Source organism: Panulirus ornatus, chromosome 51, assembly GCF_036320965.1.
Source record: "Panulirus ornatus isolate Po-2019 chromosome 51, ASM3632096v1, whole genome shotgun sequence".
In the NCBI taxonomy this organism is placed as follows: domain Eukaryota; kingdom Metazoa; phylum Arthropoda; class Malacostraca; order Decapoda; family Palinuridae; genus Panulirus; species Panulirus ornatus.
In genome coordinates this window covers 2,126,153-2,142,495 of record NC_092274.1, presented here as the reverse complement: position 1 = coordinate 2,142,495, position 16,343 = coordinate 2,126,153, and the positions used below count along the sequence as shown (strand labels likewise).

Genomic DNA, 16,343 nt, shown 5'->3' with positions numbered 1-16,343 from the left:
TTGCATTCCACTACTCCTAATGGTAAATCATTCCATGTCCTGTTTAAGGAAAAGTAATTTACCTCATTTAATGAAAAGCATTTTTAAATGAGTCTGTGTTCATTACTAATAATGAAATCTGACTGAACAGCCTTAAACAGCTGCTCCAGTCAAGAAAGTCAAAGTCACTGATAATATGGAATATCTATATCAAAATTATATCTTAACTCTCTCATTTCTAAGCAAAGTATCACTGGCTGTATAAAAAAAAAAATGGTTCTGCATGAGCAACCTGTTACTGTCTGCTAGAGCCTACAATGTCAATGTGGTGGTTTCTTCCACACCACTCCTTTGGAACCTTTCCCTGAAGTCTCTGGCATGTGTCCAATCCTTTATCACAGGTTACCTTAGTATGAATATGGTGGATCTCCCTTATAGACTTGTGGGGGTCCTCACTTCAGTAGGGTTGTGATCCAGTATGGATCCCAGACTAATGCTTCTTTTTTTTCCTCTCTGCCCTTGAAGTTCCTGGTCGTTCATGTAAGCTTTCCCCCAAAACACTTCTCCTGAATGCCCATAGGAGATATGTAAGTTTGGAGAAATAAAAACCTTTCTGAGGCACAACCCCAAGAGCATTTGTTTTCCTTTCCCTTCCTTCATCTCCCTCTTTATCAAAAATTATCCTCCTAAATCTGGTTGTGCCCATATTGGAGATGTCAACAATCTGCCACATCTGAGGAATGTGGGAAACTTGAACCACCAACTTGAGTAAGAAGGTGACATTGTGGCCATGACAGTCAATGATGCTAAGAAATTATTTTAAATAAGTAATGGACACCATAGGTCAGGTGGTTGATGAATGGTGGTGTATTCAGTTAAATTCCCATCATACTGATAAGAGGGTTCTAACCCTCTAGGGGATCGGTACTGTCTTGTTGCTTATGGGGCTCTATCTTAGAAAAAAAATGTTTTTCATTCTTCAGAGCTTACATGCATTAAATGCAACATAATATCCAAGGCTTTCCTGACTTTTGAAGTTGTAACTGTATTAATAAGACCAGGCCTAATGAATAAAATTCTATAAACTGCCTTCCTGATGCACTGTGAGTTGCATATATCTTTAACACATCCAAAGCATGAAAAGTACATATCATGATGTGTTTGCATATGGTAATTCTGCAACAGTGGGTGTGATTTTAACAATAATATCAATTTGTTTCTTACACTAATAGAATTCTGGGAAAGAACGAGAGGAAAACAAACGACGGCAATGAAGGAGAGACAACAAAATGGTTGATGAGCTTCATGTTCAAAAATCTGATTGATGAAGTCTTTATACATAATCAAATACCTATGTATGGTTTATGGACACTTAGCAAATGGTTATTCTCTGATATTTTCATGAAAGGAGCAAAGGTTGCATTGCTTTTGGTATTGTTTGATAAATGTTATGAAGAGAAAATTCACCATCAAGCGTTTAAAAATCTACACCTAAGTTTTCGAAACCTCTTGTTGTTAAAATACCTTACAAATTACAATCATTATAAATATGTAGCTTTTAAATCATCAATAATAATCCTCACCATAATTCAGTCACATTGTATACAGAGCTACTTTAAAGAGCTAAGAATTACTTCAAATGTTAATTCAACTATACTACACCACCTGACATAAACACACAAAATCATATTAATGTGGAAGCAAGTTAAGAAAAACATTTCAGAAAATACGGAGACTGCAATGACTACTTTATATGGAGGTCACAAGGACTAGTATGTTTTCACACCATAAGTGGAAAATAAAGCAAACTAACCAGCTTGTAAGATGAATTATTTCAGAGATAGAAGGAAAACAGGAATTTAGATGCAATCATAATTATGAATCATGAAGGGTTCAAAGGTTACCTTTAACCTTTTTGTCTTTAAAATTGTAAGCTCTGAAAACCCAGTACCATCAAACTTGTTCACATTTGAAATGGACACCCATTAGAGATGTAAATCCTAACACCAAAGCCAAGGTGTCAGCAAAATGTAAACTACAGGTTATCTTGTGCTCATCTCACACTTCCCTCAGTTAGTGATCTTGGTTCCACAATCTCAAACTTGCACAGTATTTCAATCTTTATGGTTCCACCTGCTCACTGGCTTTTATTGCAATCTAGAGATATACATTTATGAATATTGATAACTCTAGATCCAAGATAATTTTGTGCAAGCAACACGAGCTTTGCAGACCCTAAGATTTATGCCAATCATCAAATGGGTGATGGTCACTTACCAACACCTAGCTAAACTACTTATTCCCTGTTACACTGTAAGACAAGGAATATGAAAAAGATCTAAAGCCTAAGAACAATACATCATTTACGATCAAGTTTTTGTTTCGCAAAACTAATACCTCAACTTAAGTGTACCTCAGTGTACCTCTCAAGCAGTCAATTTTAGTAGAGAACAAATCATTCTTCAACATCCTTTTTGGGGATTTAACCAAGCAAGTTCTAAGATGTAGCCTATACTCATTTTCTTTTCTTGAAACTACAGATGTTTTAAAGTAAACCTCATGCAAGGTTCAAATAATACCAAAAATTCTTCATTATCAAAGTCCCTAGGCCGAGGTTAAAGATGAGTCAAAACAGAGGGGGCATTAGCACTATTCAATTCAACTCTCTGCTTGCTACATCTTATCAAATCTGTGCCATGACAGACAATCTGGGCCACTGAATTACAATTCTTTCTTTCAAACCAAATACTGTACAAACAGAATATTGCTTATGCATTATACAGGTCCAACTTGTAAATTACTTTGTTACAGAGTGGCACTTGTGCACAGGTTTTGCATATTTGTCTGCATGAGTCATAAACAGGAAGAGATGGCAAAAAGGTGGATGGATATGGTTTGAAACAAGAGCAATCACTCGTGGTTTTGCAACTGGGTTTTCCTTTTCTCATGGTTGTTCAATTACAGTGCACACATTTGATGGTTTAGGGTCTATGAAGCTTAAACTTTATTACAGAAAACATGTCTCTGCATAAACAGTGCAAACTAGCAGATACATATATATCAATATTTTACTGACGATAGCAACACCAAAAACAAATCATCTGATTACATTACTAAATATTTAATAGTCCTTATACATTCATCTTGCATAATTGCTGTCTTGTGTTGTGTTATTCCTGAACTATGGCACCAAACACAAATGAAGGCTAGATTTCTCTTGAAAACACCAAAATCCACGATTACTTTCTTGTTATTTGTCAAATTGACTTATTTCTTTTAAACACTTGGGTGTGTTCAAGAAGATATCTAGCATTCACTGTTAATAATGAGCCTAATATTGTGGGCTAATCTCTTACGCTATGCTCCACTTCATCTGAGTACGTGACAGTATACAAGGACTCAGGTACAGGGCCAAAGCGAGAAAGAGTGCCTCGCTGTTGTCAAAACGCCAACCACAACAAAGAGAGAGAGAGATAGACAAGTATAATATTTAAAGAAAATAACAGCTGCAGCTGACTATTACATTATAGACCTGCGTGAGAGCACAATTAATAAACCTTAAAGTATTTTCATCAACATTTAAAATAATCACATACATATTTGACTACAGTCCCAAATCCTTTCACTCTATCTTTCAATTTTCTGTTGAGAACAAATATACAAGAAAGACTTACCAAGATTAATCTTCAGTAACACGCAAAAAACTAAAACTGTATTTACAAAGCTAGGTTGGTGATTACATTTTCTACAGAAAACTAGCTACCCTCACCTTAATACTACTAAACAGCATTAAAGTGCTACCCTCACCTTATAACTACTAAACAGTATTAAAGTGACTTGATCATTTCGGTCATTCATACAAATCTAGTTTTACCTTATGTTATCTGCTGTACCACTATTTAGATAATCATCACTGTCTGCATCAAATATCAAATTTGCTTTCTTTTTCAATGCCTTTCAGAAGCATAAATTGCAGCTGAACGTGAGAGAATTTTAGTTATAACAGGTACCGGTCTAAACTTAAGAAATGATTAGAAGCCTATCCTAGCCCTTGGTAACCAAGCAAGTCAAAACTGCATGCCATAAAATCATGACAAATCACAATAGTCTGTATCACATATTGAGTTGTTCTAAACCATGTCAGGCCTTCTGTACTTCATTGGTGGCATCTGAGTATACACCAAAGTATGAAATATCATATTCTTTAAGTTTATAAGACAAGATCCAATAACTGACAATTGGACTAACCATAATTCACAACTGAGACTCTTAATACATGAGTATTGTACATAAACAAATAAATATGTATATATTATCATACAATTTGGTTTCAAGAACATAAAACAAGTCACTATTACCTATTTATATCACTAGACAGCATGTGAGTTATGCTGATTTTCAGTGAATATTTCATTTCTCATTTCAAATAAGCATACATGTTTTATGCAGCAAACAGTGATGACAACATTTCTTAATACAGCAAAGGAAAGTATCCTAAATTGTAGGATAAAAAAAGGAAAAATCTCTCACCTTGCATTCACCCCCTAAGAAATCTGGGATATTTTCTTTTGGCATGTAATCAACCAAACCACCTGCACCTTGGTAATCATTTCCTCCATAGAACAGAAACTTGGACCTGAGAAAAGCAATGAATACATCTATTAAATCACTGACTACGACAAACCTGATACAAAAATGAAATTGTTCTTAAATTACAGAATAAACAAACAAAAATCCACATAACATGGAAAACTCTACAGAACAAACAGAGATGAAAGCAAAAATAATAAGAGTGGGAAAAAAGCCCCAGTTGGATACAATGACATGGTTGCTGATGACGAGCTTATTTACAAAAAAATCTGATGCTGTTTGCTAAGCGAACAGAAATATTCAAGGTGGCAAATCAGTCTTATATGGTGTGTAGAACAGAGTTAAAGATTTAGGCCACTAAGTGTGAGGTGGTAATTTCTGAAAGGATAAAAAATTAATTGGCAGACTTGGGAGAGATATAAGGGAGAAAGAATACTAACTACATAGGTGACTAAAAGGTGTAAGAGCGGAAGGGGGCTAGAAATCCTCCCCTTCCTGTTTCACTTTCCAAGAGAAGGAACACCTGCACTGCAAAATAGTCATTCTGAGTGATACAGACATGGCACAAATATTCTTAAAAAATGTGAAATTTCATGGCCAAAGGAGTCATTTTTTTAAAGTTATGACTAAGTTCCATGTCAAGCCTCTTATAAGGGATTAAACTCAGGAAAAATCCAAACTATAAATATGGGTCTTGCAACAATTATCAATTATTGAGATGCTGGGAAACAGCTTTGCTGTGTAAAGTTTAATGAGTATCTGATTTAGGATTTTCAAATCATCACCACAGTTAAGTTGCAGGATTAAGAGAGATTCTTAACACTAGATCGATGATGGACAACAGACAAAGTGATCTCTCAGCATCTTCCATGCTATATGGGTGACACTTCAAGAATTAAGAGACACAACACCTCTGCCAACCATAACCAAGGGGTGTCAAATGTGTGCATGGGATTCTCTCTGTTTGCACAAATAGGTAATTACACATATTGTAAATAAGTAGGTGACCATCCATACCTAGTATTGTCATCAATGAAGGTTGATACAAGAGTCCAAAGGATTGGAAAAACACGCGGTGCTCGGATGATCAGGACACAGCTCATTGTCTCTGGGTAATTTGTCTCCACAATCTGATACAGAAGAGAGCATGTCATTAATTCTAAAATCTATCTCACACCGGACAAGAGATCTAGTAAATGAGTGGTTATGGTGTATAAAGCTCCTATACTAAATACAGCAATCAGTGAACATGTCAATGTACAGTCAGAGGTCACTGTTGTTAGATAAGAATATAACAAGATAAAATATAAATTGTAATAAAGCCAATGACTTGACAACATGAAATTCTTAAGCATCATAACCAGAAAATGATACAATTTAGAGATTTATAAAACGCTTACCTCAATAATTTTGAGTAGCGTCCTAATACCAGGTCTCCAAAGGTGACGCATGTTAAGCCCTTCCAAATCTACCAAAAGTGTCCAAGTAGTTATTGGACACCCTTGACTAACTGTAGCTTCCTCTGTCAGACGCAGACCCTCTTCACATATGTGCAATGTCTGAAACAAAGCATTCCTTGCGATGTTTTTATCATATGGAGATTATGATCTAAGTAACATCTAAATGTGACACATCAAAATAAACAATTCTGAAGTATGTACATATGTTGCAGGGTATCCTATTATCTGTGAAGGAACAGTCTATCAATTATAAATAATCTACGGCAAATTTTTGGAGCTTACATTCTCTGTACTGTCTGAATTCTGGCCAATTTAATTTCATATAGTTTGTGTGAGTATTTCTGGTGACAGTCTGAGCTGAGCAGACCTATATATGACACTCAAGATTACTATACCTTCAAGCATGCCCATCTTCTCCACGTGTTCCTTAACGTACCAATGACCTTAGCCTCCCTCTCTCCCACCCTGTGACTCACTTCAGACCCCGTGGATCCATCTGATGCTGTATCTACTCCCATTCATCTAAAACACTTCACTTCTCCCACTTTAGCTTACAATCAAACCATTCTCTTATATCCCCTTCGGTGCTCTATTAATTTACTTTTGTTCTCACTTACTTTCAACTTTCTTCTTTCACACACTTTCTCAAATTCAATCGCCAGCTTTCCTCTATTAATTTGCTTTTGTTCTCACTTACTTTCAACTTTCTTCTTTCAAACACTTTCTCAAGTTCAATCACCAGCTTCCATGTTTCTCTTCTGAGTCTGCTGTCAGAACTGTATCATCTGCTTACAGTATACAGCTACAGTGACATCACACATCTTTGACACGGACTTACCTTCACTTGGAACAACTTACCCCATTCCCTTCCAACTTCATGTGCAAGTGATAATGCAAATGCAACAAAAGAGGTCTGCTTTTGTGTACCTGATCCATACTCAGTACACAATAAAGACACTAATATATACATAGACAAAACAGTACCCTACAATCCTTTTATTCCATACTGACAAGAATAAAGCTAAATATATCTATCAAATTACCTAAAAATTATGTATACTTACATGTTTAAGAAGCCCTTCCTCACCAACAGATTTTACGAGTCCCTTTACATCCATCTGGCCTAAACGTAAAAGATATAAAGGTCGACCCTCTGAAAGAAGAGAGTATTCTCAAAAAGATGACTATCAAAATCTTTTACAACACTTTATTGATTCACTGACAAAAAAGATAGAGAGAAAGGTAGACAAAATAATTACAATTATTTAGATAATAGAACATACTTTTGAGGAAAAAAAATTGAGAATCATGACTATTTTATTGCCCTATTCCTCTATTGTAATACTGAGACTTCATTTGCTTTACTATTTGCCTAATCAGTCCAATTTTGGCTTAACAATCTTCCAAATTATTTCTTTTGCTACAGAAGTATTCCTAATGTCCTTATCTCTAGATGTGTACATGAACAGGATGTTGTGAGCAATGTAACTTTAAATGGTAAAGAATTGGAAGTTGTAAATGAAAATTTGGATACTTTAGAACGCCTATCAGTAAGGATGTTAGTAGCAAACTGAAGCTAAGAATACACTCTTGCAAATGAGAAAATCTGGAGGTACACCAAAACTTCTAATGAATGGGAAGAGTTTACATGTACAGCACACTTGAAGTATTTCCAAGACTAGTTACTTATTCTATCTTTGATTTATGGATATGAAATTCTTGTTTCTGTAACTCAGGACAGGCATTAAGAAAAAAAATTGCATATTACAGCTGGATACAGAACAAAGCAAGAATGTACAGTTAAAAAATTAAGCAGAGAGGCACATGGATAAAGATCTTTTAAGACGTAAGACTTTCCAAATGAGAGAACCTAATGCGCAAGCTAATTCAGTCAATACAAAATATATCAGTAGATGTAAAGTTATCCTAAAATCAATTGAGAATATATTTCACTGAACTATGATGCTCTATGCACTTGTTCCTCCCCATGCAGATGTGAAGAGAAACAAAGAAAATTAACAGACAGACAGTAATATACAAGAACAAAGATCAATGTAAGGGCCATCACTGGCAGATCATCACATACATTGACTGCTGACTGACAATAACTTTACCCTTGTCCTGGTGGTGCCATCCTCCAGGGAAGTAGTCCTTCACCACTTGCGGCACTTGATACTCGCTCATCATCTTATCCACCTGATTCTTTTTCCTCCATATGAGGGACTGACTTAGCATCTCCCGTGCTTTTTCAATGTTGAAATCTCTGGCTCGTAAGAATCGTAACAAGCAAGTGTCACTTGGAACCTGTAGAAACATTTGTAAGAGTTTACAGACTACACAGACGTTACTATAGTCTTTATAACCACAACACCAAATATTCCTGCAACATTTAAAACTCATTCTTTAAACCCAATAATCATGTCAACACATGACAAAATATCAAAAACAACTTGCACAATCAAGAAGCTGAAAAAATCAATTGAGAAAATAACCCTTTGGACTATGATGGTTCAAACATAAGCTGGCTGTCACATGACCCCTGAAATGCTTCACGTCTCGCACATACTTCCTTCAGAAACTGAAGAAATGTTTCACCATTTGTACAGAAACTAGCAACTGTTGCCATGTTATAAGAATACCCTTGGGAGTTATCTTCATAATATATCAAGTGAAAGTATAACAACAAACAATTTACTTTATCAGAAACTCAGGTGAAACTAAGCAATTACATGTATGAGAACAACTGTCATCTCATTTCCTTACAAAAATTAGTCTTAAGGTTTCTGTCTCTGAAGGTAGCATGCAGCAAGGTACGTGGCCTCCCACCTTCTCTCCCCTATGTACGCTCTTCAGAGTTAACACAGTATAAGTGACTTTATTTATCTATTTTTTTATATGCATTTGTATGTGGGTGGGTTGGCCCATTCTTTCGTCTGTTTCCTTGCGCTACATCGCTAATGCGGGAAACAGCAACTAAGTATAATATAATAATTCTTTTTTTCAAATTTATCTATGCTGGCTAGAATATTACTCTACTTGTAATACATTTCCTTCTAGCACTGGAAGCCAAGGCCCAGAAAGAAAACCAGTGCAATAAGGATTACCTTAAATTTCTGTCACCATTTTGATTTTTACTGTCAGCAGTAGTATGACAAGAGAGCAGTGAATTCTACTGATGCCAATTCATGATAGTGCATCACCAGAGAGGAGAAATGAAATCTAGTTGGCTAATGGTGGGTGACTCCTTGGTGGTCAGTCATCTGAAGGGGCAACCACTCTGAATGAGTATGACCCCACCTCTAAGGATGGTTTTTGTGTTACTATGTTTTCTAAACTGGTCAATAAACAAAAATGTTTCTGTATAAAACAGTAATCATAGGCACTTAGCTTTCCAGATCACTAAAATCTATCTTTCTGATGAACTCACCTTTCCTTTCTGGAGTTCAGCAACCCACTTCTTCAGTTGTATCAACCGTGACTCTTGTAAAGGAGTTAAGTCTCCTAGACATCTCTTTATGTAATCTGCGTCCAGCTTGTTGTTATCTGTTGAGAAATATTCATCTGGTTTATTCATAAACTACATGAACCAAAAAATGTATCTACTATTGTGTATGAAATACAGGTCAGTATCAGACTGCTCAACTACAGCTATGGAATGATGATTGTAACAGGCATTCTTTTGCTAGGAAACAGATCTTTAATAATCCTTTCACCATATCAAAAATAGCATTAGCATATTTCATTTATAGGTTCAAGAGGCTTTTAACAGTTCAGTTGATAAAATCATAAGATGCTATTTACAGGCAAAGTTAGCTTCAGAAAAAAGGCAACCCCTGCATATCTAAAACTTTGAACTTTAAATTAATAGACATTAACAACAAAATCTCTTCTCAGTTTTTATGAGCGAAAGGTGAAAAATTAACATCCAAACCTATTCAAGTTAATATGAAAGGTGTCTTCCTCTTTACATGTATTATCTGACCTCGTGATGTAATCTGATTTCTTTCAACAAATTCTACAAACTAATTTTACAGCATTTGGATGATAGTGAGATCTTACTATTTACTGCAATTACAATATGAAGAGGTTTATTTTTTTCTGTTACTACCAATTACCACTTTGTAAGCGACTAAAAAATCAGTGGACGTGAGACTCCTTTCGGGGTTATCCAACTAAAATATTATTCATGCTACAAGCAACAAGTGGGCATATGTAGGTGGAATTAAGGAAACTACATATTTCTTATGACAGATGTTAAATAGTAATTACACAAGCAAGTAAAATACTGTCATCATACAACTGTAGGACCCTTTTTTTGAAAGTCTGCCTCTTCCAAGCTGCACTTCACAAAGAAGCAGTTTAGTTGGGCTCTTTTCGGGTGAAAAAACCCTCAATGACACTGTTCGTTTTGGTCTAAGGACAACGATACAGCCTCAACAGAGGTGACTTTTCATCAGCAGTATTACAACATGTGGGTAGAATTCACCAACACCTGAGCAAGTAAAATCAAATCAAAATCAGTTTCCTATACGACCTATGGCTATACTGAGGGAATGGAACACTTAAATTACCATAAGTTAAACGAACTTGAACTTTTGTTCCCTAGAATAATCCATGCAGACCAATAAGCTATGGATGCTATCCACCCTTAGCCTTCATGAGAATCTACCACCCCTTATCTCACTAAAATACACTATCATAATGAGTCATTCTCTAAACCAGTATTTGTCTTCCACTCTTCTTACTCTACTGCTTATTTAATCAATTCTTTCCTAAGTCATTAACAACAAGATATATAATTTCTATGTTTGATTCCAGATGATAAAATAGTAAAAAGATGAGGTAAAACAAAGGAAATCCAAATGGCTAGTCTGATCCCTAGCTACAAATCTCAGGTGCTTACACCACAGACCTCTTAAAGACTTAACACAATCACTAATGACTTACACAGGACAAACTGGTAATGCCACTTATCTAGCAAGCTGCAAGTATACACACATAATTCTTTTCTTATAACTGCTTCCAGCTTCCTGGCTAGTGAAGAGCCTTTGAGGAAAATTCCTCTCTCAGTTCATACCTTTGCTCCCACTTTTAGAAAGTAATCATAATGGATGGGAGGACTTTCAGCCTCTCCTAATCATGCCCCTCTTAGTCATTTCTTCCACTCAGGAAAGATATGAGTACTTTATAATTCACTTTAATAAAATCCTGTCTAGAATGATTAACCTTGTGCTTCAGACCATCATTCCCAGTAGGTATTTAACATATTGGCTGAGAAAGGCTCAAGCAAAGTGCTGTTGTTGTTACTAAATGATGCTCAGCAACTCCTGATATGCCAATGTATCACAGAAATGTTGAGTTGGTATTATATCTACCAAATCATCAGAAACAGAATGTCAGAATCTTAGTTTCACCTCTTTAAAAAAGGCTAAATCATCAGAAACTAACAAGATTCTGGACCATCCACTAATCAAAGGCCCTTTAACCTGCAGATGAGGGCAAACGTACAATGCTGAAGATGATAGTTATTTCAACAAGTCCAAGCTCAGGGAGCCAGAACCACTCTATAGAAAAATACTTCCACTAACTTTCTTGTAAACAGTGCCCCCAACAGATTACACATCAGACTGCATCTCTTATGGGATCACTGACGATATGTTTGTACATTCTTCTCCAAGCCTATAGGCCTGAAACTTCATATCTATGAGGATGTAAAAATCTCCATCAGTATGTTCACTAAAGGTCCTAAGGAAAGGATGTTCAAACAAAAGTATTTTTCTAAAAATATGGCAATGGATGCAAAATGAATCACGTTAAAAAGTTATAAGTAAGAAGAACATACTGGATCTTTAACGTGTCAAATAACTCCAAACAGACAGTCATAGTCAACAAAAAGTCCAGTGCTTCCACGTAAGAAATATAAGGTCTCATGGAACTGCCTGTGCCTCTGCTTCTTCTCATCCTTATATAAAGCCATTAACATACAAACTGCAGCTCATATCATTTGCACATAGTTTTAGAATGAATATGTGAATCTCATTAAAAAAAATCTGGGACTACATCACGACTCCTTTTTCTGTCAAATTTTTTCCCGTCTGTGATAAGCAGCAACAGGAATGAATGAACCTTGGACTCTTTTGCACATACCACCTCTCTCTAATTTAGAATATACACAAACCAGAGCCTCTCCATCCACAGCCAAGACCATCTGACTAGTCCATGGTTTACCTTGACAGCTTCATATTCTCGGATTCAGACGTCTGACAGCAAGCAGCTTCTAATGTAACATTTCAGTCTAATTCCTTTTATCTCATGCATACCTCACCTTCAAGAGTGCTCAAGCATCATTCACTAGAAGGAAACAAAATCACCAAAACTATTAAAAGATACAAGAAACAAAGAAATGTCACTACATCAAGGGAGACCAGCGTTAAATATCTACAACTAATGTACAATAAAGTAACCATCATTTCCATTAATGATATAGCAAGATGCATCATGCAATTTTTCACAATGAGGGTGTAAAAGCCAACGTGAAGTGAAAAAAAAAATTTAAGGCGGGCAAAAATTATGAACATAACGTCATTCACAGCCGACAATAATGCAGAAAAAAAAAGTTAAAGTAAGGAAAATCAAAGATCAATCATAATACACAATAAGTAGTGGACAAAATAGATATCATCATCACTATCATTATATAACCCCAGCACCCTCTTCTCAATGGTCCAGGGGCTACTGGAACTTCAAGGCCACACAACACTCAGTAGCAGGGACAGGATGGACTCCCCTGAAGTGAGAATAACACCCTAATCTGTTTCATCAACTAATGATGATACAGCCTTACCAAGGGTCACTTTTCACTCATGGTGTAACCTCATGCAGGTGGAGTTCAATAACAGCAAAATATAAATAAATCATATCATACGGGTACACCACCGATTTTCCGGCACTCTTGGTTCCAAAGCCTTGCCGGATTAACCATTTTGCTGGACCAACTGTGGTCATGTAATAATAATTCAACATCTCTAACCCACTAATCATACATCTCCCATGTGTCTAAAGTATACCATGGACTGCTAGAAATTTGAATTAAACAAATATCAAATGTTTGAGCACCCTAAGATGGTAAGTCAGTCCTTAGATTGTTTGATCCTGTGGGGGGTCTTCTTTGTTTTCTGTTGTTACTGTTTTCCTAGGTGTGCATTGCCAGAATAATGCAGTTTCGGCTGCATTATGCACCTGCTCAGGACTGAGGTGCTCGTCAGCTACAGGTTTCGCAAATTCGTCCACATACTCGGCAGCTCCTTCGTGGTTTTCAGACCGCTTTTCTGAGAACACTTTATTCATGGAAATTCCATGAAGCTTCTTGAATCTTTGAAGCCATCCTTCACTATAGTCACACTCATGTTGTAATTCAAGTTCTTTATGGAACAACTTAGCCTGGTCCATTATCAGGCTAACTGACAAGTCCACTCCATCACTCCAACGCAGTCGAAACCGTTCCATCATTACTCGATCCTGCTCGGTACTCTTACCATCTTTCATAGTTTTTCTAAACGTCATTTGCTTCTTGGAATCGCTGTCTGCATAGAATTTCAATATTTTCTCCCTTTGCTTCTTTTTATCATAAACAGTTGATGAACCAGTACTGTAGATGTCACACAGCTTATGCACCGAAACACCATGGTCCATTTTTTTCAACAGTTCTACTTTATCTTGGATTGATATGGACTAATGTTCATGTTTGACACCACGACTGACACTCTCATATGTCTTAGAAGCCATAGCTATGGTTAAATTTAAGCAAAATATGCTAAGAATCTCACAGAATTGCAGTATCCCCACCAAAAAGTGCAGTGTAAAGAATGTAAATGAGCGCGCCCTACACGCAACGCCATCTGTGAACGCCCAGTAAACTAGTTTAGTGGCCATGGTAATTTGAAGTTCCCTCACATAATTTTGTCCGGACCAAAGGAGATGCTGAACCATCAGTTGCTGGAAATTCGGAGGTGTATCTGTACAAATGTAAAAGGGTACAGAGTATATTCTCAAATCTGCACACAAATATCATTTAATCTACAAATTTACAAACATGGGAGACAAAAATAATAATCCAAATGAACTGTGACAAGTGTTGTGGGTTGATAGGGTATAAGGATGAAACATGGGAATGAAAAGGGTCTACAGAATTTCATCACAGAATACATTTTGGGAGTCACTGACACATCTTATGGACAAGTCTTTATGTAGAATTGGTATAAAACAGATGGTTGACAAACAATACTACTAACTGTAATTGTGGAGTACAAGAGGAATAGCAGGATAAGAGGAGTTAAACATGGTACTGTTAGACACCCATCACATAAACTTATGAAGGAAAGAATCTAAAGAGAAAAATGTGTAACAAAGAATTAAACAATATGGGGAGTGGGAATTAATACGAAAAGCTAATATGACAGAAAACAAGGGCACAGCAAGGATGCAAGAGGGAGGTATAAGTGATGAGATTGTAAAAAAGCAAAAAATGCAATGTGGTATATTAGAAATGATAAAAAAAAAAAAAAGGAGGCAGAAGTGATATTGTGACAGTGATTGTGTCAGCGTCGCGTCGCCTCGCCGCAGTGTATCGAGACAGACTTCCCCAGAACTTTTTAAAGGGGAAGTAAATGTTTACAGTTGTGTTACTGGAGTGATAGTTTTCATGCATGGTGTTTTGACAAGAAAATAGTGAAGTTGGAGAAAAATGTAGCTTAGACATTGAAGCTTATTGATTCAGTGGTGAAATTGATGAGAACTGCTATTGACGTTTGTGTGAATAAATTGTACATTTCCTTTTCCATAACCAGAGGTTGATCCATTATGTGACGTTCATTTTTTCATTCATTTCAAGCTAAAAGTTTGTTTTCTAAATTGTTTCTTACATTTTTCATATGTATATATATGTATGTGTGGGTGTGTGTGTGTGTGTGCGTGTGTGCGTGTGTGTGTGTGTGTGTGTTTATATATGTATATTATCCCTGGGGATAGGGGTGAAAGAATACTTCCCACGTATTCCTCGCGTGTCGTAGAAAGCGACTAGAGGGGACGGGAGCGGGGGGCCGGAAATCCTCCCCTCCTTGTATTAACTTTCTAAAATGGGAAACAGAAGAAGGAGTCACGCGGGGAGTGCTCATCCTCCTCGAAGGCTCAGAGTGGGGTGCCTAAATGTGTGTGGATGTAACCAAGATGTGAAAAAAGGAGAGATAGGTAGTATGTTTGAGGAAAGGAACCTGGATGTTTTGGCTCTGAGTGAAACGAAGCTCAAGGGTAAAGGGGAAGAGTGGTTTGGAAATGTCTGGGGAGTGAAGTCAGGGGTTAGTGAGAGGACAAGAGCAAGGGAAGGAGTAGCAATACTCCTGAAACAGGAGTTGTGGGAGTATGTCATAGAATGTAAGAAAGTAAATTCTCGATTAATATGGGTAAAATTGAAAGTTGATGGAGAGAGGTGGGTGATTATTGGTGCATATGCACCTGGGCATGAGAAGAAAGATCATGAGAGGCAAGTGTTTTGGGAGCAGCTAAATGAGTGTGTTAGCGGTTTTGATGCACGAGACCGGGTTATAGTGATGGGTGATTTGAATGCAAAGGTGAGTAATGTGGCAGTTGAGGGAATAATTGGTATGCATGGGGTGTTCAGTGTTGTAAATGGAAATGGTGAAGAGCTTGTAGATTTATGTGCTGAAAAAGGACTGATGATTGGGAATACCTGGTTTAAAAAGCGAGATATACATAAGTATACTTATGTAAGTAGGAGAGATGGCCAGAGAGCGTTATTGGATTACGTGTTAATGGACAGGCGTGCGAAAGAGAGACTTTTGGATGTCAATGTGCTGAGAGGTGCAACTGGAGGGATGTCTGATCATTATCTTGTGGAGGCTAAGGTGAAGATTAGTATGGGTTTTCAGAAAAGAAGAGTGAATGTTGGGGTGAAGAAGGTGGTGAGAGTAAGTGAGCTTGGGAAGGAGACCTGTGTGAAGAAGTATCAGGAGAGACTGTGTACAGAATGGAAAAAGGTGAGAACAATGGAAGTAAGGGGAGTGGGGGAGGAATGGGATGTATTTAGGGAATCAGTGATGGATTGCGCAAAAGATGCTTGTGGCATGAGAAGAGTGGGAGGTGGGCTGTTTAGAAAGGGTAGTGAGTGGTGGGATGAAGAAGTAAGAGTATTAGTGAAAGAGAAGAGAGAGGCATTTGGACGATTTTTGCAGGGAAAAAATGCAATTGAGTGGGAGAAGTATAAAAGAAAGAGACAGGAGGTCAAGAGAAAGGTGCAAG

General features: G+C 36.9%; 1 protein-coding gene across 4 annotated transcripts in view; it reads right to left on the bottom strand.

Annotated features, from left to right (window-relative positions):
- Positions 1-16,343, bottom strand: part of retm (real-time) — a 118,785-nt gene that overhangs the window by 22,191 nt on the left and 80,251 nt on the right. For 2 of the 4 annotated variants that reach the window (XM_071691790.1, XM_071691791.1), the window contains exons 6-12: positions 9,457-9,572; positions 8,144-8,333; positions 7,094-7,182; positions 5,970-6,128; positions 5,587-5,699; positions 4,510-4,615; positions 3,336-3,413 (exon numbers count right to left, since the gene is read on the bottom strand). In XM_071691790.1, the coding sequence (XP_071547891.1) occupies positions 3,336-3,413; positions 4,510-4,615; positions 5,587-5,699; positions 5,970-6,128; positions 7,094-7,182; positions 8,144-8,333; positions 9,457-9,572 (851 nt within the window). The remainder of the gene's footprint in view (positions 1-3,335; positions 3,414-4,509; positions 4,616-5,586; positions 5,700-5,969; positions 6,129-7,093; positions 7,183-8,143; positions 8,334-9,456; positions 9,573-16,343) is intronic. The other 2 variants (XM_071691792.1, XM_071691793.1) reach the window with 1 other exon arrangement.